This window comes from Heterodontus francisci, chromosome 2 (genome assembly GCF_036365525.1).
Source record: "Heterodontus francisci isolate sHetFra1 chromosome 2, sHetFra1.hap1, whole genome shotgun sequence".
In the NCBI taxonomy this organism is placed as follows: Eukaryota; Metazoa; Chordata; class Chondrichthyes; order Heterodontiformes; family Heterodontidae; genus Heterodontus; species Heterodontus francisci.
In genome coordinates this window covers 169,697,402-169,720,349 of record NC_090372.1, presented here as the reverse complement: position 1 = coordinate 169,720,349, position 22,948 = coordinate 169,697,402, and the positions used below count along the sequence as shown (strand labels likewise).

The 22,948-nt window shown below is 46.4% G+C and overlaps 1 protein-coding gene across 6 annotated transcripts in view; it reads right to left on the bottom strand.

Moving 5' to 3' along the window:
- Positions 1–22,948, bottom strand: part of armc3 (armadillo repeat containing 3) — a 258,598-nt gene that overhangs the window by 178,187 nt on the left and 57,463 nt on the right. For all 6 annotated transcript variants that reach the window (XM_068013721.1, XM_068013745.1, XM_068013732.1 and 3 more), the window contains 2 exons: positions 5,005–5,130; positions 2,172–2,240 (listed from right to left, as the gene is read on the bottom strand). In XM_068013721.1, coding sequence (XP_067869822.1) covers positions 2,172–2,240; positions 5,005–5,130 — 195 coding nt within the window. The remainder of the gene's footprint in view (positions 1–2,171; positions 2,241–5,004; positions 5,131–22,948) is intronic.

The following is a 22,948-nucleotide window of genomic DNA, read 5'->3' as shown; positions in this document are numbered from 1 at the left end:
TGACTTGGAGGAGATGGTGGTGTAGTGGTAATGTCACTGAACTAGTAATCCAGAGGCCCAGGCCAATGCCTGGGGACACGGATTTAAATCCCACCATGGCAGCTGGTGGAATCTAAATTCAATTAATTAATAAGCTAAATTAATTAATTTAAAAAATGCAATTGAAAGCTGGTCTCAGTAATAGTGCCATAAAACTATCATTGATTGTCCTAAAAACCCATCTGGTTCACGAATGGCCTTCAGGGAAGGAAATCTACTGTCCTTACCTGGTCTGGCCTCTATGTGACTCCAGACTCACAGCAATGTGGTTGATTCTTAGCTGCCCTCTGAAATGCCAAGCAAGCCACTCAGTTGTCAAGGGCAATTAGGGATGGGCAATAAAGGCCTGCTACCCGACCCAAACCTAACGGGACCCGACGACATGTGTCAGGCTCAGGTCGGGTCAGACACACACAGTACTCCACAGACTCTGAGTCTGCGCAGTGAGCATCTCTATGACGTCATCGCGCTCATGCTGCAGCAGTGCTGCATTCCATCCATCCAAAAGTGGTAAGTACAGTGAGTGCACTATGGTCGGGTCGGGCTCGGGTTGGGTCGGGTCGGGTCGGGTGCGGGAAAAAATGGAAGGACTCGGGCCGGGTGGGCTCAGGTCCGATGTAGTTCTGTCCGGCTAGAGTCAGGTTTTTTTTTCCAGACCCGAGCAGGCCTTTAATGGGCAACAATTGCTGGCCTTGCCAGTGACACCCACATCCCATGGAAGAATAAAAAAAATCTTTGGACCAGCAAGTAGACTTAAGCAGTGGCTGCTAGGAGACAAGGGATAACCACTCGAGAAGGAAGAGTGTGGGGGTGGGGTTATGTGCACCACAGCATAGAGGAAAATGTGCAACAGTAGTAACCTTTCCAGACCTGGTTATATCCTTAAAGCACTTCCTGCACTGAATCCATGAGCGGGACACTACATTCCTGCTGCTGCCTTCCGAGGTCACCTCCAGCCACATCTTCTTGGTGTCAGCAGTAGGTTTCTACCTCCCATTGCTGGGGAAGAGTATCTCTCTACAACTCTTAACTGAACCCAACAGCACGTCAAGTGAGGCGTCATTGAACCGCAGTGCTGGCTTTTCCCATCTGGAATCCATTATTAAACTTTCACTTCTGATGTTTCCAATTCCAATTCCTTCAAATTCCATCTTTGGATTGTCCCTTTAAATACTGGAGTTGTGATCACATCACGCAGGTGCTCATCACACCTGCTGCCATTCACTGGACACCAAATCCAGAAGTAAAGTGCTAATGAGCTGCCTTAGTTAAAATGAGCTGAGCTACTGCAGCGTTCCAATGAAGTTTAATGTAAGTTTGAGGAATAGCACCTCATCTTTCCATTAGGCACTTTACAGCCTTCTGGACTCAACATTGAGTTCAACAATTTCAGACCGTAATTTCTGCCCCACCACCCCGCCCTTGTTTCTTTTTCTTTGCATGTTTTGGTTTGACTCGTTTTTTATTTTTTTTGCTTCCGTGGGTGGGCCAAAGGGCCTGTTTCAGTGCTGTATCTCTAAATGAAAATAAAATAAAAATAAAGATAGCAGCTATTCATCATTCTGCCATTCACACCTCCTCTAGACACATGTCTTGTTTCTTTACCTGCACCATCAACACATTTGTCATTTAATCTCTTCTGTCCTCCACCCTATCACAAACCTTCCCTTTTGTTCTTTTTCTACTCTTCCTTCTTTTACTTGCTTAAACCTATTACATTTCTAACTTTTCCCAGTTCTGATGAAAGAGGGCTACGGGGATAGAGCAGGGCACTGAGACTGATTGCATTGCTCTACAGGGAGCCAACATGGACTCAGTGGCCTTCTTCTATGCCATAATGATGCTATGACTCTATGAAAATCATTGACCTGAAATATTAACTCTATTTCTTTCTCCACAGACGCTGCCTGACCTGCTGAGTATTTTCAGCATTTTCTGCATTTAATTAGTAACAAAAGCAGACTAGAATTACATTTTGTAGGTGATATCAGCACACTTTGCTAGCAGAACAATAGGTTATTTAACAGAAGCAATTGCCTGGACAGAACCACATTCCCTCTCTCTTCAGAATTTTTTTCTCTGAATTATGCTATTTGTGTATTCCTAATGATAAAAGAAAAATTTAGAATTACCATCTGGAGCTAGACATGCAATTATGGATGGTAGAAAATCCAGCTGCCTCATTGATTTTCGAACTTCACCTGAAAAAAATGAAAACATCTGCATGGAGAAAAATGAATCAACAGCTTTAAGTATTTTTACTCACTTTACCAAAGCAGAACTGCTGCAACCAAAGGATACTGTATTCAAAGGTGTTACAAATAATTACTCAAAAAGAAACAAAAGATGGAGTTTTAACACGGAGCAGGCCATGCATTTAGGTGCTGGATTAAAGTAGCCAAAGATGCAATCGCAACCAGAGGTTTACTTCAACACACTGATTACCAGGTTTAATTCAGGCACATTCAGCAGTTTATGTGCAACCTACTCCAGAGATTTAATGTATTAACCAATCCACTAAAGTAATACTTCAATGTACAATTGAATTTAATGCAGTTTCCATGGGTTTCCGTGTTTCATGAAACTAGCCATGGAAACCAATGTGAGAACACAACAGCAATGCAGGGGTCTCAGAGCGGAGATGGTGGAGCAGTGGTAATGGCACTGGACTAGTAATCCAGAGGCCCAGGCTAATGCCCTGAGGACATGGGTTCAAATCCCATCATGCCAGTTTTGAATTTAAATTCAATTAATTAATTTTTTTTTTAAATCTGGAATTAAAAGCTAGTCTCAGTAATGGTACCATGAAACTATCATTGATTGTCGTAAAAACCCATCAGGTTCACCAACGTAGTTTAGGGAAGGAAATCTGCCGTCCTTACCTGGTCTGGCCTACATGTGACTCCAGACCCACAGAGAGACTTTTAACTCTCTGAAATGGCAAGCCACTCAGTTGTCAAAGGAAGTTAAGGATGGGCAACAAATGCTGGCCTTGCCAGCGATGCCTACATCTCATGAAAGAATAAGAAAAATTAGAAGTCAGGCAAATACTGCAATAAATACTCACAGCTGCTTTCTTATCTACCACTACAAACTACGCCACACTACCTGAAGGACGTGGAGGCTTTGGAGAGGGTACAGAAGAGGTTTACCAGGATGTTGCCTGGTCTGGAGGGCATTAGGTATGAGGAGAGGTTTGATAAACTCTGATTGTTTTAACTGGAACATCGGAGGTGGAGGGGCGACATGATAGAGGTTTACAAAGTTATGAGTGGCATGGACAGAGTGGATAGTCGGAAGCTTTTTGCCAGGGTGGAAGAGTCAGTTACTATGGGACATAGGTTTAAGGTGCGAAGGGAAAAGTTTAGAGGGGATGTGCGAGGCAAGTTCTTTACACAGAGGGTGGTGAGTGCCTGGAACTTGCTGCCGGAGGAGGTGGTGGAAGCAGGTAAGATAGCGACGTTTAAGAGGCATCTTGACAAATACATGAATAGGATGGGAATAGAGGGATACGGTCCCCGGAAGTGCAGAAGGTTGTAGTTTAGACAGTCATCAAGATCGGCGCAGGCTTGGAGGGCCGAATGGCTTGTTCCTGTGCTGTACTGTTCTTTGTTTGTTCTTAGTACTTGTGGTGAGAGGTTAGTTTCTACACTTTGGAGATTTTCAGACTCAGATTAGGATGGGTGGCACATTGTTTGCCTTAGATTGGACCTTGGAGGATGTGCAAGAACAGCCAGCTGTTGAGACCTGCAGCAGTGAGCAGAGAGGGGTGCAGCACGAGGATCGAAGTGACAGGAGGCACTACCCACAACGCTGTACAGTCAGAGGTTTAGTTTCCGAGACCACTCAGGTGGTTGACTCAGGTAGTGGCAGACATCTGCAGCCTCCTAGAAGACTTCCTCACTGCTGGACCTGGTGGCTATGCAACATTAGTGGCTATGAAAGTGACCACTGCCTCCAACAACACTCAAGAAGCTCAACACCATCCAAGACAAAGCAGCGCACTTGGTCAGCATACCATCCATCACCTTAAACATTCAACCTCTCTACCACCAGAGCACAGTGGCAGCAGTGTGCATCATCTACAAAATGCACTGCAGCAACTTGCCAAGACTCCTTCGACAGCACCTTCCAAACCTGCGACCTCTACCACCTAGACAAACAAGGGCAGCAGACGCATGGGGACACCACCATCTGCAAGTTCCCCTCCAAGTCACACACCATTCTGACTTGGAACTATATCACCGTTCCTTCGGTCATTGGATCAAAATCCTGGAACTCCCTGCTCAACAAATAGACTGCAGCAGTTCAAAGGTGCTGGCTTTTTCAGTGATGGTCACATCCCAAGTTCAATTTTTTTTTAAAAAGTCATGATGGGCAAAAGCCTGATGGATATAGATTCTATCTCACCTCCAGGATTGCACTACAATTACTTGCTCCACCCCAAATTATGCAATTTTAGGGTGCTTGTTTCCTCTCGACAACATTCAATTCTCATTAAGTTGAAGTTCATTTATAATTTAAATTGTGGTCCTCATTAAAAAAAAACTTCTTTATCAGTAGGCAGTCTCTCTATCACAGCTTGCCTCCTCCAACTCACGACTTTTCCTGCCTCTCTTAACAGTACTACTTTGTTCAGTGCTCCTCTCAGCTCTCTGTTTTGTATCTTTTTAACTCCAACTATGCCTCCTACCAGCACAATAATAGTGGCAGAATTAAGATTCCTCAGAACCATAATCAGTTTTTTGCTGGACCCAAAACTGTAGTGCTGCTCATCTCCATCAATCTTTCCTTGCTCCTATAATATTTGGAATTTTAAAGCCAAGCTTGACATCATCTAGTTACTGTTTCCTGATTTACTTTGTCTTCTATTTTCTTCTTTCCAGTTGAGATGGTGTCCTGGCTTTCGTTCCTTACTTTGTTTACACTTTTTTAAAAACATTAAAACCATTTATAGATACTTACTGTTAGTGGCCATCACTCCAAATGCCATGGTAGCATACATATGGATTTGTTTGTCGCTGTGGTTTATTAGTTTAGCCAATCTTGGAATAGCTCCAAGTGCCAGGAGATTTATTTTGTTTTCATCCCCTATAACAAAAAGCACCATCATCATTATTATCTATTGTGCCAACCTTACAAATTAACAATTTAATTCTACTAATTTAAATAAATGACTAAATACATTATAATTAAAAACAGCCTGTGATTTGGTAAGATTCAAGCATTTTCTGTTTTTTTAAAGTTTACCAGTCTAAAAGTTAATACATGAAATTATATAGGGCTACTTTCCTCACTGCTGAGTCTGAGGTCAGTTCCCAGAAAATATATAAAGAAAAAGAGGGTACAACCATTAGGCGTTCTCCAGCTGTTCTATATCAGGATTTCCACAACTTTTCAAGTAGCCATACCTTGGCCTGCATGGGAAGTGCACTCCACGGGCGGAATTTAACGGGCCCCCAGGAGACGGGCTAGGAGGCAGGAGGCGGGGGGTAGGGTGCCCCACAGAATTACGACGGGAGGTGGGAGACGGAGGGCTCGTCGCCTTCCCGTCAGACCATAGTGAAGCCGGGGGCGGGAAAGGCTGAAGACCGCCTTCACGCCCAGAGGTCAATTGTTTTTTTATTCGTTTTACGGGATGTGGGTGTCGCTGGCCAGGCCAGTATTTATTGCCCATCCCTAATTGCCTTTCAAAAGGTGATGGCGAGTTGCCTTCTTAAACTGCTGCAGTCCATGTGGGGTAGGTATACCCACAGTGCTGTTAGGAAGGAAATTCGAGGATTTTGACCCAGCGACAATGAAAGAATGGCGATAAAGTACCAAGTCAGGATGGTGTGTGGCTTGGAGGGGAACTTGCAGGTGGTGGTGTTCCCATGCAGCTGCTGCCCTTGTCCTTCTAAGTGGTAGAGGTCGCAGGTATGGAAAGTGCTGTTTAAGGAACCTTGGTGCATTGCTGCAGTGCATCTTGTAGATGTTACACACTGCTGCCACTGTGCATCGGTGGTGGAGGGAGTGAAGGTTTGTGGATGGAGTGTCAATCAAGTGGGCTGCTTTGTCCTGGATGGTGTTGAGCTTCTTGAGTGTTGTTGGAGCTGCACCCATCCAGGCAAGTGGAGAGTATTCCATCACACTCCTCACTTATGCCTTGTCGATGGTGGACAGGCTTTGAGGAGTCAGGAGGTGAGTTACTCGCCACAGGATTCCTCACTTGTGACCTGTTCTTGTAGCCACGGTATTTATATGGCTACTCCAGTTCAGTTTCTGGTCAATGGTAACCCCCTGGATGTTGATAGTGGGGGATTCAGAAATCGTAATGCTGTTGAATGTCAAGGGGAGATGGTTAGATTCTCTCATGTTGGAGATGGTCATTGCCCGGCACTTGTGTGGCGCGAATGCTACTTGCCACTTATCAGCCTAAGTCTGGATATTGTCCAGGTCTTGCTGCATTTCTACACGGACTGCTTCAGTATCTGAGGAGTCGCGAATGTTGCTGAACATTGTGCATCAACGAACATCCCCACTTCTGATCTTATGATTGAAGGAAGGTCATTGATGAAGCAGCTGAAGATGGTTGGGCCTCGGACACGACTCTGAGGAACTCCTGCAGTGATGTCCTGTGTCACGGTCCAGTGTTTTTTTTCTCTCCTTGGAAATATCGCGCAACGCCTTTAAAACGGTAAAAGATCTGTACATCTTTAAGGCAGAAGGTGCCGGAGGCTCAATAAGCCAGAGTGCATTCTGGTTGCCAAACAACAGCCAGAGAGAGAGAGGACATGAGATTTAATGTTGCAGTTTGACTTTTGAAAACTGGCTGGCTGAGACTGGTTTGCAGAGAGAGACTGTTCCAGCAACTGAAGGAAGAAGCAGAGCTCTGAGACAATTTAAACTGAAGGAAGAAAAGCTGTGTTATTTCTCTCTCAAAATTCTACAAAGCTTCAAGCTGAATTAATTCCATAAAAAATAAGAAAAAACCTTTTTTGTTTCACAACAAATTACTGATATCTGCTGTGTTCATCGATGGAAAAAAAGAAGTTTAATACTACAACAGCCGAACTGTTGAACCCCTATCTTTGGAAGGATCTTCTGTTTTCATCGGACCTTGGAAGACTGCAAGTGAACTTTGACTGTGTTGTATTGGAAGACCATTCGTCAGGAATGTAATTTGCAAAAACATTTTTTTTTTCTATTTTTCGGTCAGCTAATTTAAAACCGAGTATATGTATGCGAATGCAGGAGATAGATTTTTAAATAAGAAGTTATAAGGTCATTAGATATTGGTTTATCTTAGTGTTTAAGATTTTAGTTTTTTAAAATAAATAGTTAATTTGTTGAAATCTAAATATACCTGGTTTGGTTCACTTCATTCGGGGTTACTAGATTGTTCAATTTGGCTGCTTTTATTCTGATTTGGAAAGCTTAAAGAAATATGCTGCAGCCTGTGGAACAACAGGACTGAATTGACAGTACATTGCTCCCACCACAATCAGAATCATATATTTTGATTGGGAGGCTTTGTCCTGAACAGTCGTAAGACCTGGAGCTGAGATGACTGACCAACAACAAAAACCATCTTCCTTTGCGTTAGGTACGACTCCAGCCAGCGGAGAGATTTCCCTGATTCCCATTGACTCTAGTTTTCCTAGGGCTCCTTGATGACATACTCGGTCAAATGCTGCCTTGATGTCAAGGGCAGTCACTCGCACCTCACCAATCACTAGCAGCTTAAGAGCCTCTTCCCAGCAATCACCCAGTAAATCAAGGCAGCCTCCCTGCAGGCTGGTGGGGGGGGGGCCTCCGTGGGCAATCAGTGGCTCACAGAGGGCCCCCGGCAGCAAAGGCTGTCCTTCTGTTAACACCCCCATGTTGCACTCAATGCCCACTCTAAACACCCGCTCCCCCAACCTCTGCCATCTATTGCCAGGGCCTGTCTGACTGGCCCTGGCGACCCCAACTCACCCAGCTCTTGTCCTGGGCTCCAGCACTGGGCCTGGTCCTAGGCTCAGGCTCCTGTAGTACCAGCAGTGGCCACCGCTCCTGGCATCGCTGCCAATACTACTGAGTTGCCAGCCCTCTGATTGGCCTGCAGCTCTTTGAGGTGGGATTCCTGTCAGGCAGTTAATTGCCCAAGCACCATTGAATCTTGTCGCAGGGCTCCGAAGGGCCAAGGCAGGTTTCCCTTCGTCTTTTTGGCCTGGCGCTGGCACGACTAAATTCAACACCAGGCCTCACACTGCACTTTCCGCTACATCTATCCAAGTGGCCACCCAAACATATAGGTGCTGAAGGTGGGACTTATGCTGAGATCTCCTCAGACCAGAGTATTTGAGATGGCCCAAGAAAAATCAGAAGGGGACATCCACTTCTGGTAAGTTCCTGTTTCTTCTGGCAGGATATTCGGATCCCAGGCCTTAAGGCTGGTGACATAATTTGGTATTTAGCTGTAATACCCAGTATGGTAAAATATCCTATCAGGATTCACTGTTCAGGGTCACACATGAAGAATGGACGTCTTTGCCCTGCCTCAGGTTATCTGTTGAAACCCACATCAATGTCTTCATTATCTCTAGACTCAACTGTTCCAATGCTTTCTTGGCCTGCCTCCCAGTCTGCATCTTTCGTGAACTTGAGCTAATCCAAATTTCTGCTACGCCAAGTCCTCTTCACCCATCACCCTTGTACTCGCTGACTTACATTGGCTGCCAGTCATGCAACACCTCAATTTTAAAATTCTAATCCTGGTTTTCAAATGCCTCTATGGTTTTGCACCTCCTTATCTCTGAAATCACCTCCATTCCTACAAAACTCTTGGAGATCTCTAATTTTGGCCTCCTGCACATCCTAATTTCAAACACTTTACTATTGGATGCTGTGCCTTCAGCTGTTTAGGCCCTAAGCTCAAGAATTCCCACCCTAAACCTCTCTATCGCCCTACCCCTCTCTCATCCTTTAAAACACTCTTGAAACCCAACCTCTTTGACCAAGTTTTTGGTTACCGGTCATAAGTGTCTGCAGCTTGAGCAACTTCGGCTCAGAGTTGTTGAGCTGCAGTACAAGCTGCAGATGTTGCGGGGCACAGGGAGAGGGAGAGGTGTACAGTTTTGGTCTCCTTACTTAAGAAAGGATAAAATTGCATTAGCAGTTTAGAGAAGGTTCACTCGACTGATTCTTGGGATGAAAGGGTTATCTTATGAGGAAAGGTTGAATATCCAGGGAGAAGACTCGGAGGGCGGAGTTCCGGACCGATAAGGATAAAAAAAAACTTACCTCTGGTTAGAAAAACTGAAACAAAAACTAAAAAAAACTGAAAACGTGATGTCACAGGAAAGCTGTGACCTGATTGGCTGGTAGGGAATCTGCACTAAATTTGAAACTAAAACATTGATAAAAATTGATTAAAACCCTAATTAACTAATTAATTAATAAGTAGAGGAGGAACTAAACCAGAGGGAGGACATTACTGTATTTAGTTAGCATTTAATATTTATAGTAGAAATCTAGCACTAGGGACCATATAGTTAATTGTAACATAATTTAGTAAGGATATAAGAAGTATTTATTTATTTTAAATTAATTTATTAATTAGAGCGAGAAATATCAGTTAGAGGGATAAAGTGCTTCACCTGTGAGATGTGGGAGGTCCGTGACGCTTCCAGCGTTCCGGACGACTACATCTGCAGGAAGTGTACCCAGTTGCAGCTCTTCACAGACCGCATGGATCAGTTGGAGCAGCAATTGGATGCACTTAGGAGCATGCAGGTGGCAGAAAGCGTTATAGACAGGAATTTGAGGGAAGTGGTTACACCCAAGGTGCAGGCAGATAGATGGGTGACCACTAGAAGGGGCAGGCAGTCAGTGCAGGAAACCCCTGTGGCTATCCCCCTCTCTAACAAGTATACCGTTTTGGATACTGTTGGGGGGGGAGGATGGCCTATCAGGGGAAAACAACAGCAGCAGCCAGAACAGTGGCACCACGGCTAGCACTGTTGTTCAGCAGGGAGGGACAAAGCGCAGAAGAGCAATAGTTATAGGGGACTCGAAAGTCAGGAGCACAGATAGGCGCTTCTGTAGACGTGAATGAGACTCCAGGATGGTATGTTGCCTCCCTGGTGCCAGGGTCAAGGATGTCTCTGAACGGACAGGGGGCATTCTGAAGGGGGAGGGTGAACAGCCAGAGGTTGTGGTACACATCGGTACCAACGACATAGGCAGGGAGAGTGACGAGGTCCTGCAGGGGGAGTACAGGGAGTTAGGTAGAAAGCTGGATTAGTACTTGGAACTATGATGTTGTTGCTATTACAGAGACCTGGTTGAGGGAAGGACAGGATTGGCAGCTAAATGTTCCAGGATTTAGAAGCTTCAGGCAGGATAGAGGGGGATGTAAAAGGGGTGGGGGAGTTGCATTACTGGTTAAGGAGAATATCACAGCTGTACTGCGGGAGGACACCTCGGAAGGGTCATGCAGCGAGGCAATATGGGTGGAGCTCAGGAATAGGAAGGGTGCAGTCACGATGTTGGGGGTTTACTACAGGCCTCCCAACAGCCAGCAGGAAGTAGAGGAGCAGAAATGTAGACAGATTTTGGAAAGATGTAAAGGTAACAGGGTTGTAGCGGTGGGTGATTTTAACTTCCCCTATATTGACTGGGACTCACTTAGTGCTAGGGGCTTGGATGGGGCAGAATTTGTAAGGAGCATCCAGGAGGGCTTCTTGAAACAATATGTAGACAGTCCAACTAGGGATGGGGCCGTACTGGACCTGGTATTGGGGAATGAGCCCGGCCAGGTGGTCGAAGTTTCAGTAGGGGAGCATTTCGGGAACGGTGACCATAATTCCGTAAGTTTTAAGGTAGTTGTGGATAAGGATAAGAGTAGTCCTCGGGTGAAGGTGCTAAATTGGGGAAGGCTAATTATAACAATAGTAGGCAGGAACTGAAGCATTTAGATTGGGGGCGGCTGTTTGAGGATAAATCAATATCTGGCATGTGGGAGTCTTTCAAACGTCAGTTGATTAGAATCCAGGACCATGTTCCTGTGAGGAAGAAGGATAAGTTTGGCAAGTTTCGGGAACCTTGGATAACGCGGGATATTGTGAGCCTAGTCAAAAAGAAAAAGGAAGCATTCGTAAGGGCTGGAACGCTGGGAACAGACGAAGCCCTTGAGGAATATAAAGATAGTAGGAAGGAACGTAAGCAAGGAGTCAGAATGGCTAAAAGGGGTCATGAAAAGTCATTGGCAAACAGGATTAAGGAGAATCCCAAGGCTTTTTATACGTATATAAAGAGTAAGAGGGTAACCAGGGAAAGGGTTGACCCACTCAAGGACAGAGGAGGGAATCTATGTGTGGAGCCAGAGGAAATGGGCGAGGTACTAAATGAGTACTTTGCATTGGTATTCACCAAAGAGAAGGACTTGGTGGATGATGAGTCTAGGGAAGGGAGTGTTGATAGTCTGGGTCATGTCATTATCAAAAAGGAGGAGGTGTTGGGCGTCTTGCAAAGCATTAAGGTAGATAAGTCCTCAGGGCCTGATGGGATCTACCCCAGTATACTAAGGGAGGCAAGGGAAGAAATTGCTGGGGCCTTGACAGAAATCTTTGTATCCTCATTGGCTACAGGGGAGGTCCCAGAGGACTGGAGAATAGCCAATGTTGTTCCTTTGTTTAAGAAGGGTAGCAAGGATAATCCAGGAAATTATAGGCGGTGAGCCTGACATCAGTAGTAGGGAAATTATGAGAGAGGATTCTTCGGGACAGGATTTACTCTCATTTGGAAACAAATTAACTTATTAGCGAGAGGCAGCATGGTTTTGTGAAGGGGAGGTCGTGTCTCACTAACCTGATTGAGTTTTTTGAGGAAATAACGAAGATGATTGATGAAGGAAGGGCAGTGGATGTTGTAAAGCCTTTGACAAGGTCTCTCATGGCAGACTGGTACAAAAGGTGAAGTCACACGGGATCAGAGGTGAGCTGGCAAGATGGATACAGAACTGGCTCGGTCATAGAAGACAGAGGGTAGCAGTGGAAGGGTGCTTTTCGGAATGGAGGGCTGTGACTAGTGGTGTTCCACAGGGATCAGTGCTGGGACCTTTGCTGTTTGTAGTATATATAAATGATTTGGAGGAAAATGTAGCTGGTCTGATTAGTAAGTTTGCAGACGACACAAAGGTTGGTGGAGTTGCGGATGGTGATGAGGATTGTCCGAGGATACAGCAGGATATAGATCGGTTGGAGACTTGGGCAGAGAAATGGCAGATGGAGTTTAATCCGGACAAATGTGAGGTAATGCATTTTGGAAGATCTAATACAGGTGGGAAGTATACAGTAAATGGCAGAACCCTTAGAAGTATTGACAGACAGAGAGATCTGGACGTACAGGTCCACAGGTCACTGAAAGTGGCAATCCAGGTGGATAAGGTAGTCAAGAAGGCATACGGCATGCTTGCCTTCATCGGTCGGGGCATAGAGTATAAAAATTGGCACGTCATGCTGCAGCTGTACAGAACTTTAGTTAGGCCACACTTAGAATATTGCATGCAATTCTGGTCGCCACACTACCAGAAGAACGTGGAGGCTTTGGAGAGGGTACAGAAGAGGTTTACCAGGATGTTGCCTGGTCTGGAGGGCATTAGGTATGAGGAGAGGTTGGATAAACTTGGATTGTTTTCACTGGAACGACGGAGGTGGAGGGGCGACATGATAGAGGTTTACAAAGTTATGAGTGGCATGGACAGAGTGGATAGTCAGAAGCTTTTTCCCAGGGTGGAAGAGTCAGTTACTAGGGGACATAGGTTTAAGGTGTGAGGGGAAAAGTTTAGAGGGGATGTGCGAGGCAAGTTCTTTACACAGAGGGTGGTGAGTGCCTGGAACTTGCTGCCGGAGGAGGTGGTGGAAGCAGGTACGATAGCGACGTTTAAGAGGCATCTTGACAAATACATGTATAGGATGGGAATAGAGGGATACGGTCCCCGGAAGTGCAGAAGGTTTTTGTTTCGACAGGCATCAAGATTGGCGCAGGCTTGGAGGGCCGAATGGCCTGTTCCTGTGCTGTACTGTTCTTTGTTCTTTGTATGGTGGGTCTATACCCACTGGAGTTTAGAAGAATGAGAGGTGATCTTATTGGAACATATAAAATCCTGAGGGAACTTAACAAGGTGAAGGATGTTTCCAGTTATGGGTGAGACTAGAACAAGGCGACACAGTTTAAAAATAAGTGGGTCTCCCATTTAAGACGGAGATGAGGAGAAATGACCCTCTCTGAGGGTCATTAGAACATTGAACAATTACAGCACAAAAGGAGGCCATTCCGCCCATCGTGTCCATGCCAGCCGAAAACACTCACCACCCAATCTAATCCCACCTTCCAGCACATGATCCATAGCCTTGAAGGCTGCAGAACTTCAGGTACATGTCCAGGTACCTTTTAAAAGAATTGAGGGTTTCTGCCTCCACCACCGTTCCTGGCAGCGAATTCCAAACACCCACCACCACCCTTTGGGTGAAAAGGTTTCTCCTCATGTCCACTCTAATCCTTCTACCAATCACCTTAATTCTGTGTCCCCAGGTAACTGACCTCCCCGCCAAGTGAAACAGGTCCTTCCTGTCTACTCTATTTAGGCCCCTCATAATTAAGTCTCAATTAAATCTCCCCTCAGCCTCCTCTGTTCCAGGGAAAATAACCCTAGCCTATCCAATCTTTCCTCATAGCTGTAACCTTCGAGCCCTGGCAACATTCTTATAAATCTCCTCTGTACTCTCTCCAGAGCAATTATGTCCTTTCTGTAATGTAGTGATCAGCACTGTACGCAATATTCCAGCTGTGGCCTAACCAACATTTTATACAGTTCCAGCATCACATCCCTGGCTTTTGTATTTTGTCTCTCGGGAGAGACCAAGGCTAAGGGAGTAAACCCTAACAGAAAATCCGGAGCGGAACCCCGTAGGCGGTCATGTGTCACCTTTGGCATGTTTCCGGCAGTTCCTGCAGCCATACTGGTGCCAAACGTCGTGTCCTGCACTCCTTTGGACCCCACCAGAAAGGCCGAGAGGGGGGTTTTGACGACTGGGCAACTCTCAACCTCCATAAATTTGCCCAGGCATGCGCCATGGAGAGGTCACTCCATAGTTGCCTCACAGCGACTGAAACAACACGGAAGGCAGCAGTTACGGGTTATAAGTCCAGATAAATTGGCGTAGAAACTGGGCGCCACGGGTTGCCTTTGTCGGTGGGAGAGGTCATTGCACCTCACTGGACAGCTACCGCCCGCCTCAAACCGGGCAGCCCCCGGTCAATAAGGTTCTGTCCCGCCACAGTCTGCCTGCTTCAATGGGTGCTTGGAGCTCAGGGTCATTGCCCGAAAGGTGGACTGATACACCGCACCAAACAACATGAAAAAAGGAAAGAAGGGACCAGCCCTTCGCTTTGCAAGCTGGAACGTCAGAACTATGTGTCCTGGCCTGTCGGAAGACCTTACACAAATCAACGATTCTCGGAAGACCGCCATCATTAACAACGAGCTCAGTAGACTCAATGTGGACATTGCAGCACTTCAGGAGACTCGCCTCCCCGCGAGTGGCTCTCTAGCAGAGCAAGACTACACCTTCTTCTGGCAGGGCAGGGATCCTGAAGAACCAAGACAGCATGGAGTGGGCTTCGCCATCAGAAACTCCTTGCTCAGCATGATAGAGCCTCCCTCAAATGGCTCGGAATGCATACTGTCCATCCGACTGCTCACCACCTCTGGTCCAGTACACCTACTCAGCATCTATGCTCCAACACTCTGTTCCGCACCTGAAGCTAAAGACCAGTTCTATGAACAACTCCATAACATCATTAGCAGCATCCCCAACACCGAACACCTATTCCTGCTGGGGGACTTTAATGCCAGGGTTGGGGCCGACCATGACTCATGGCCCTCCTGCCTTGGGCGCTATGGCGTTGGAAGGATGAATGAGAACGGGCAGAGACTGCTTGAGTTGTGTACCTATCATAACCTCTGCATCACCAACTCGTTCTTTCACACTAAACCCTGTCACCAGGTTTCATGGAGGCACCCAAGATCACGTCGTTGGCACCAGCTAGACCTCATTGTCACAAGGCGAGCCGCCTTAAACAGTGTTCAAATCACACGCAGCTTCCACAGTGCGGACTGCGACACCGACCACTCCCTGGTGTGCAGCAAGGTTAGACTCAGACCAAAGAAGTTGCATCATTCCAAGCAGAAGGGCCACCCGCGCATCAACACGAGCAGAATTTCTCACCCACAGCTGTTACAAAAATTTCTAAATTCACTTGTAACAGCCCTTCAAAACACTCCCACAGGGGATGCTGAGACCAAGTGGGCCCACATCAGAGACGCCATCTATGAGTCAGCTTTGACCACCTACGGCAAAAGTGCGAAGAGAAATGCAGACTGGTTTCAATCTCATAATGAAGAGCTGGAACCTGTCATAGCCGCTAAGCGCATTGCACTTTTGAACTACAAGAAAGCCCCCAGCGATTTAACATCCGCAGCACTTAAAGCAGCCAGAACTACTGCACAAAGAACAGCTAGGCGTTGCGCAAACGACTACTGGCAACACCTATGCAGTCATATTCAGCTGGCCTCAGACACCGGAAACATCAGAGGAATGTATGATGGCATGAAGAGAGCTCTTGGGCCAACCATCAAGAAGATCACCCCCCTCAAATCTAAATCGGGGGACATAATCACTGACCAACGCAAACAGATGGACCGCTGGGTTGAGCACTACCTAGAACTGTACTCCAGGGAGAATGCTGTCACTGAGACTGCCCTCAATGCAGCCCAGCCTCTACCAGTCATGGATGAGCTGGACATACAGCCAACCAAATCGGAACTCAGTGATGCCATTGATTCCCTAGCCAGCGGAAAAGCCCCTGGGAAGGACAGCATTACCCCTGAAATAATCAAGAGTGCCAAGCCTGCTATACTCTCAGCACTACATGAACTGCTATGCCTGTGCTGGGACGAGGGAGCAGTACCCCAGGACATGCGCGATGCCAACATCATCACCCTCTATAAAAACAAAGGTGACCGCGGTGACTGCAACAACTACCGTGGAATCTCCCTGCTCAGCATAGTGGGGAAAGTCTTTGCTCGAGTCGCTCTGAACAGGCTCCAGAAGCTGGCCGAGCGCGTCTACCCTGAGGCACAGTGTGGCTTTCGTGCAGAGAGATCGACTATTGACATGCTGTTCTCCCTTCGTCAGATACAGGAGAAATGCCGTGAACAACAGATGCCCCTCTACATTGCTTTCATTGATCTCACCAAAGCCTTTGACCTCGTCAGCAGACGTGGTCTCTTCAGACTACTAGAAAAGATCGGATGTCCACCAAAGCTACTAAGTATCATCACCTCATTCCATGACAATATGAAAGGCACAATTCAACATGGTGGCTCCTCATCAGAGCCCTTTCCTATCCTGAGTGGTGTGAAACAGGGCTGTGTTCTCGCACCTACACTTTTTGGGATTTTCTTCTCCCTGCTGCTTTCACATGCGTTCAAATCCTCTGAAGAAGGAATTTTCCTCCACACAAGATCAGGGGGCAGGTTGTTCAACCTTGCCCGTCTAAGAGCGAAGTCCAAAGTACGGAAAGTCCTCATCAGAGAACTCCTCTTTGCTGACGATGCTGCTTTAACATCTCACACTGAAGAATGCCTGCAGAATCTCATCGACAGGTTTGCGTCTGCCTGCAATGAATTTGGCCTAACCATCAGCCTCAAGAAAACGAACATCATGGGGCAGGATGTCAGAAATGCTCCATCCATCAATATTGGCGACCACGCTCTGGAAGTGGTTCAAGAGTTCACCTACCTAGGCTCAACTATCACCAGTAACCTGTCTCTAGATGCAGAAATCAACAAGCGCATGGGTAAGGCTTCCACTGCTATGTTCAGACTGGCCAAGAGAGTGTGGGAAAATGGCGCACTGACACGGAACACAAAAGTCCGAGTGTATCAGGCCTGTGTCCTCAGTACCTTGCTCTACGGCAGCGAGGCCTGGACAATGTATGCCAGCCAAGAGCGACGTCTCAATTCATTCCATCTTCGCTGCCTTCGGAGAATACTTGGCATCAGGTGGCAGGACTATATCTCCAACACAGAAGTCCTTGAAGCGGCCAACATCCCCAGCTTATACACACTACTGAGTCAGCGGCGCTTGAGATGGCTTGGCCATGTGAGCCACATGGAAGATGGCAGGATCCCCAAAGACACATTGTACAGCGAGCTCGCCACTGGTATCAGACCCACCGGCCGTCCATGTCTCCGTTATAAAGACGTCTGCAAACGCGACATGAAATCGTGTGACATTGATCACAAGTCGTGGGAGTCAGTTGCCAGCATTCGCCAGAGCTGGCGGGCAGCCATAAAGACAGGGCTAAATTGTGGCGAGTCGAAGAGACTTAGTAGTTGGCAGGAAAAAAGACAGAGGCGCAAGGGGAGAGCCAACTGTGCAACAGCCCCAACAAACAAATTTCTCTGCAGCACCTGTGGAAGAGCCTGTCACTCCAGAATTGGCCTTTATAGCCACTCCAGGCGCTGCTTCACAAACCACTGACCACCTCCAGGCGCGTATCCATTGTCTCTCGAGATAAGGAGGCCCAAAAGAAACCTCGGCCAATAAAGAAAGCAATCCATATGCCTTCTTCACCACTCTGTCAACCTATCCTGCCACCTTCAGGGACCGGTGGACATGTACTCCAAGGTCTCTCACTTCTTTTACCCCTCCCTTTATCCTCCCTTTTATTGTGTATTCCTTCGCTTTATTTGCCCTCCCCAAATGCAATACCTCACACTTCCCTGGATTGAATTCCATTTGCCACTTTCCCACCCACTCAACCAAACCATTGATACCATTCTGGAGTCAAAGAACAAAGAACAAAGAAAATTACAGCACAGGAACAGGCCCTTCAGCCCTCCAAGCCTGCACCAATCCAGATCCTCTATCTAAACATGTCGCCTATTTTCTCAGGGTCTGTATCTCTTTACTTCCTGCCCATTCATGTATCTGTCTAGATACATCTTAAAAGACGCTATCGTGCCCGCGTCTACCACCTCCGCTGGCAACGCGTTCCAGGCACCCACCACCCTCTGCGTAAAGAACTTTCCATGCATATCCCCCCTAAACTGTTCCCCTCTCACTTTGAACTCGTGTCCCCTAGTAATTGAATCCCCCACTCTGGGAAAAAGTTTCTTGCTATCCACCCTGTCTATACCTCTCATGATTTTGTACACCTCAATCAGGTCCCCCCTCAACCTCCGCCTTTCTAATGTAAATAATCCTAATCTACTCAACCTCTCTTCATAGCTAGCGCCCTCCATACCAGGCAACATCCTGGTGAACCTCCTCTGCACCCTCTCCAAAGCATCTACATCCTTTTGGTAATGTGGCGACCAGAAATGCACGCAGTATTCCAAATGTCCTATACAACTGTAACATGAGCTGCCAGCTCTTGTACTCAATACCCCGTCCGATGAAGGAAAGCATGCTGTATGCCTTCTTGACCACTCTATTGACCTGCGTTGCCACCTTCAGGGAACAATGGACCTGAACACCCAAATCTCTCTGGACATCAATTTTCCCCAGGACTTTTCCATTTACTGTATAGTTCACTCTTGAATTGGATCTTCCAAAATGCATCACCTCGCATTTGCCTTGATTGAACTCCATCTGCCATTTCTCTGCCCAACTCTCCAATCTATCTATATTCTGCTGTATTCTCTGACAGTCCCCTTCACTATCTGCTACTCCACCAATCTTAGTGTCGTCTGCAAACTTGCTAATCAGACCACCTATACTTTCCTCCAAATCATTTATGTAGATCACATAAATGGTGGTCCCAGCACGGATCCCTGTGGAACACCACTGGTCACACGTCTCCATTTTGAGAAACTCCCTTCCACTGCTACTCTCTGTCTCCTGTTGCCCAGCCAGTTCTTTATCCATCTAGCTAGTACACCTTGGACCCCATGTGCCTTCACTTTCTCCATCAGCCTACCATGGGGAACCTTATCAAACGCCTTACTGAAGTCCATGTATATGACATCTACAGCTCTTCCCTCATCAATCAACTTTGTCACTTCCTCAAAGAATTCTATTAAGTTGGTAAGACATGACCTTCCCTGCACAAAACCATGTTGTCTATCACTGATAAGCCCATTTTCTTCCAAATGGGAATAGATCCTATCCCTCAGTATCTTCTCCAGCAGCTTCCCTACCACTGACGTCAGGCTCACCGGTCTATAATTACCTGGATTATCCCTGCTACCCTTCTTAAACAAGGGGACAACATTAGCAATTCTCCAGTCCTCCGGGACCTCACCCGTGTTTAAGGATGCTGCAAAGATATCTGTTAAGGCCCCAGCTATTTCCTCTCTCGCTTCCCTCAGTAACCTGGGATAGATCCCATCCGGACCTGGGGACTTGTCCACCTTAATGCCTTTTAGAATACCCAACACTTCCTCCCTCCTTATGCCGACTTGACCTAGAGTAATCAAACATCTGTTCCTAACCTCAACATCCGTCATGTCCCTCTCCTCGGTGAATACAGATGCAAAATACTCGTTTAGAATCTCACCCATTTTCTCTGACTCCACGCATAACTTTCCTCCTTTGTCCTTGAGTGGGCCAATCCTTTCTCTAGTTACCCTCTTGCTCCTTATATATGAATAAAAGGCTTTGGGATTTTCCGTAACCCTGTTTGCTAAAGATATTTCATGACCCCTTTTAGCCCTCTTAATCCCTCGTTTCAGATTGGTCCTACATTCCCGATATTCTTTCAAAGCTTCGTCTTTCTTCAGCCGCCTAGACCTTATGTATGCTTCCTTTTTCCTCTTAGCTCGTCTCACAATTTCACCTGTCATCCATGGTTCCCTAATCTTGCCATTTCTATCCCTCATTTTCACAGGAACATGTCTCTCCTGCACGCTAATCAACCTCTCTTTAAAAGCCTCCCACATATCACATGTGGATTTACCTTCAAACAGCTGCTCCCAATCTCCAATCCCCAGCTCCTGCCGAATTTTGGTATAGTTGGCCTTCCCCCAATTTAGCACTCTTCCTTTAGGACCACTCTCGTCTTTGTCCATGAGTATTTTAAAGCTTACAGAATTGTGATCACTATTCCCAAAGTAGTCCCCTACTGAAACTTCAACCACCTGGCCGGGTTCATTCCCTAACACCAGGTCCAGTATGGCCCCTTCCAGAGTTGGACTATTTACATACTGCTCTAGAAATCCCTCCTGGATGCTCCTTACAAATTCTGCTCCATCTGGACCTCTAACACTAAGTGAATCCCAGTCAATGTTGGGAAAATTAAAATCTCCTATCACCACCAATCTGTTGCTCCTACATCTTTCCATAATCTGTTTATATATTTGTATCTCTATCTCACGCTCGCTGTTGGGAGGCCTGTAGTACAGCCCCAACATTGTTACCGCACCCTTCCTATTTCTGAGTTCTGCCCATATTGCCTCACTGCTCGAGTCCTCCATAGTGCCCTCCTTCAGCACAGCTGTGATATCCTCTTTGACCAGTAATGCAACTCCTCCACCCCTTTTACCTCCCTCTCTATCCCGCCTGAAGCATCGATATCCTGGGATATTTAGTTGCCAATCGTGCCCTTCCCTCAACCAAGTCTCAGTAATAGCAATAACATCATACTCCCAGGTACTAATCCAAGCCCTAAGTTCATCTGCCTTACCTACTACACTTCTTGCATTAAAACAAATGCACCTCAGACCACCAGTCCCTTGGCGTTCATCATCTGCTCCCTGCCTACTCTTCCCCTTAGTCACGCTGACTTTGATCTACAGTATCTACAGTCTACAGTATCCTCTTCACGATTAACTACACAGCCAATTTTTGTGTCATCAGCAAATTTCTCAATCAAGTCTCTCACATTTAAGTCCAAATCATTAATATATACCACAAACAGCAAGGGACGCAACACTGAAACAGCTTTCCATTCGTAAAAACATCCATCAACTACTACCCTTTGTTTCCTGCCGCTGAGCCTATTTTGGATCAAACCTGCCACATTCCCTTGTATCCCATGGGCTTTCATTTTACTGACCAGTCTGTCATGCGGGTCCTTGTCAAATGCCTTACTAAAATCAATGTAGCCCACATCCACTGCACTACCCTCATCAATTCTCCCCATCAAAAAACTCAATCAAGTTAGTAAGACATGACCTTTCCTTAACAAATCCATGCTGACTGTCCATAATCCATACCTTTCTAAGTGGCAGTTTATCCTGGCCCTCAGAATTGATTCTAACAATTTACCCACCACCAAGGTCAGACTGACTGGCCTATAATTATTTGGGCTATCCCTCGCACCCTTTTTAAACAATGGTACAACGTTCACAGACCTCCAATCGTCTGCTCCCTTGCCTGTATCTCGTGAGGATTTGTAAATAATCCTCAGACCCTCCGCTATTTCCTCCCTGGCTTCCTTTAACAACCTGGGATGCAATCCATCCAGTCCTGACGATTTATCCACTTTCAAGGATGTCAGACCCTCTAGTATTTCCTCTCTCATCATGCTTATTGGATCTAATATTTCACACTCCTCCTCTTTAACTACAATGTTTGCACCATCCCTCTCCATTGCGAAGACAGAGACAAAAAACTCATTAAAAACCCTGCCCACATCTCTGCATCCACGCATAAGTTCCCTTGTACATCTCCGATAGGCCCAACCCTTTCCTTAGTTATCCTCTTGCTCTCAATGTACTGATAAAACATCTTTGGGTTTTCTTAGATTTTACCTGCCAATAATTTTTCATGTCCTCTCTTTGCTTTTCTTATTTCATTTTTTACTTCACCCCTGCACTTTCCATGCTGCTCTAGGCTTTCTAAAGTATTAAGATATTTGTGAATGTCATCAGCTTTCTTTTTCTGCTTTAACTTACCCTGTAAGCTTCTAGATAACTAGGGGGCTCTGGATTTGGCAGTACCACCCTTAATCTGTACCTGTAGTATCTCGCTTTTGAATGGCTCCCCCTGATTTTCCTTCAAGTAGCTGTATCCAGTCCACTTTCGTCAGGTCAACTCTCAGTTTCGTAAAAATTAGTCTGGAATTTGCTTCCTCGGAGAGCAGTAGAGGCTGGGTCATTGAATATATTCAAGGTTGAGTTGGATAGATTTTTGATCGACAAGGGAGTCAAGGGTTACTGTGGGGGGTGTAGGCAGACAGGAAAGTGGAGTTGAGGCCACATTCAGATCAGCCATGATCTAATCAAATGGCGGAGTAGACTCGAGATGCCGAATGGCCTACTCCTGCTTCTCATTTGTATGTTCTTATGTTATCTGGATACTGATCCAGGAGGCAGTCACACTCCTTAGGCTAAATTGGTCAATGGTCAAGGACAGGAAGGTGTGACTGCGAGTCAGGCAGGTATGGGGATCCAGGATGTAGTAATGTAGAAGCCTCAGCCTTTGACATTGACCGACAGGTACGAAGTACTTGATCCCATATGGATGAGGACAAGGAATGCAGGGTGGATGGGCAAACTGACCATGCCACCATGGAGCAGGAAGCTATTCAACTGGGGCAAGTGAAAAGGAATGTGGTAGTGATAGGGAACAGTATATAGTCAGGGATATAGACAGTGTTCTCCGCATCTGTGACCAGGAGTTCCGAACAAACAAAGAACAAAGAACAGTACAGCACAGGAACAGGCCATTCGGCCCTCCAAGCCTGCGCCGATCTTGATGCCTGCCTAAACAAAAACCTTCTGCACTTCCGGGGCCCATATCCCTCTATTCCCTTCCTATTCATGTATTTGTCAAGATGTTTCTTAAATGTCGCTATCGTATCTGCTTGCACCACCTCCCCTGGCAGCAAGTTCCAGGCACTCACCACCCTCTGTGTAAAAAAGCCTGCCTCG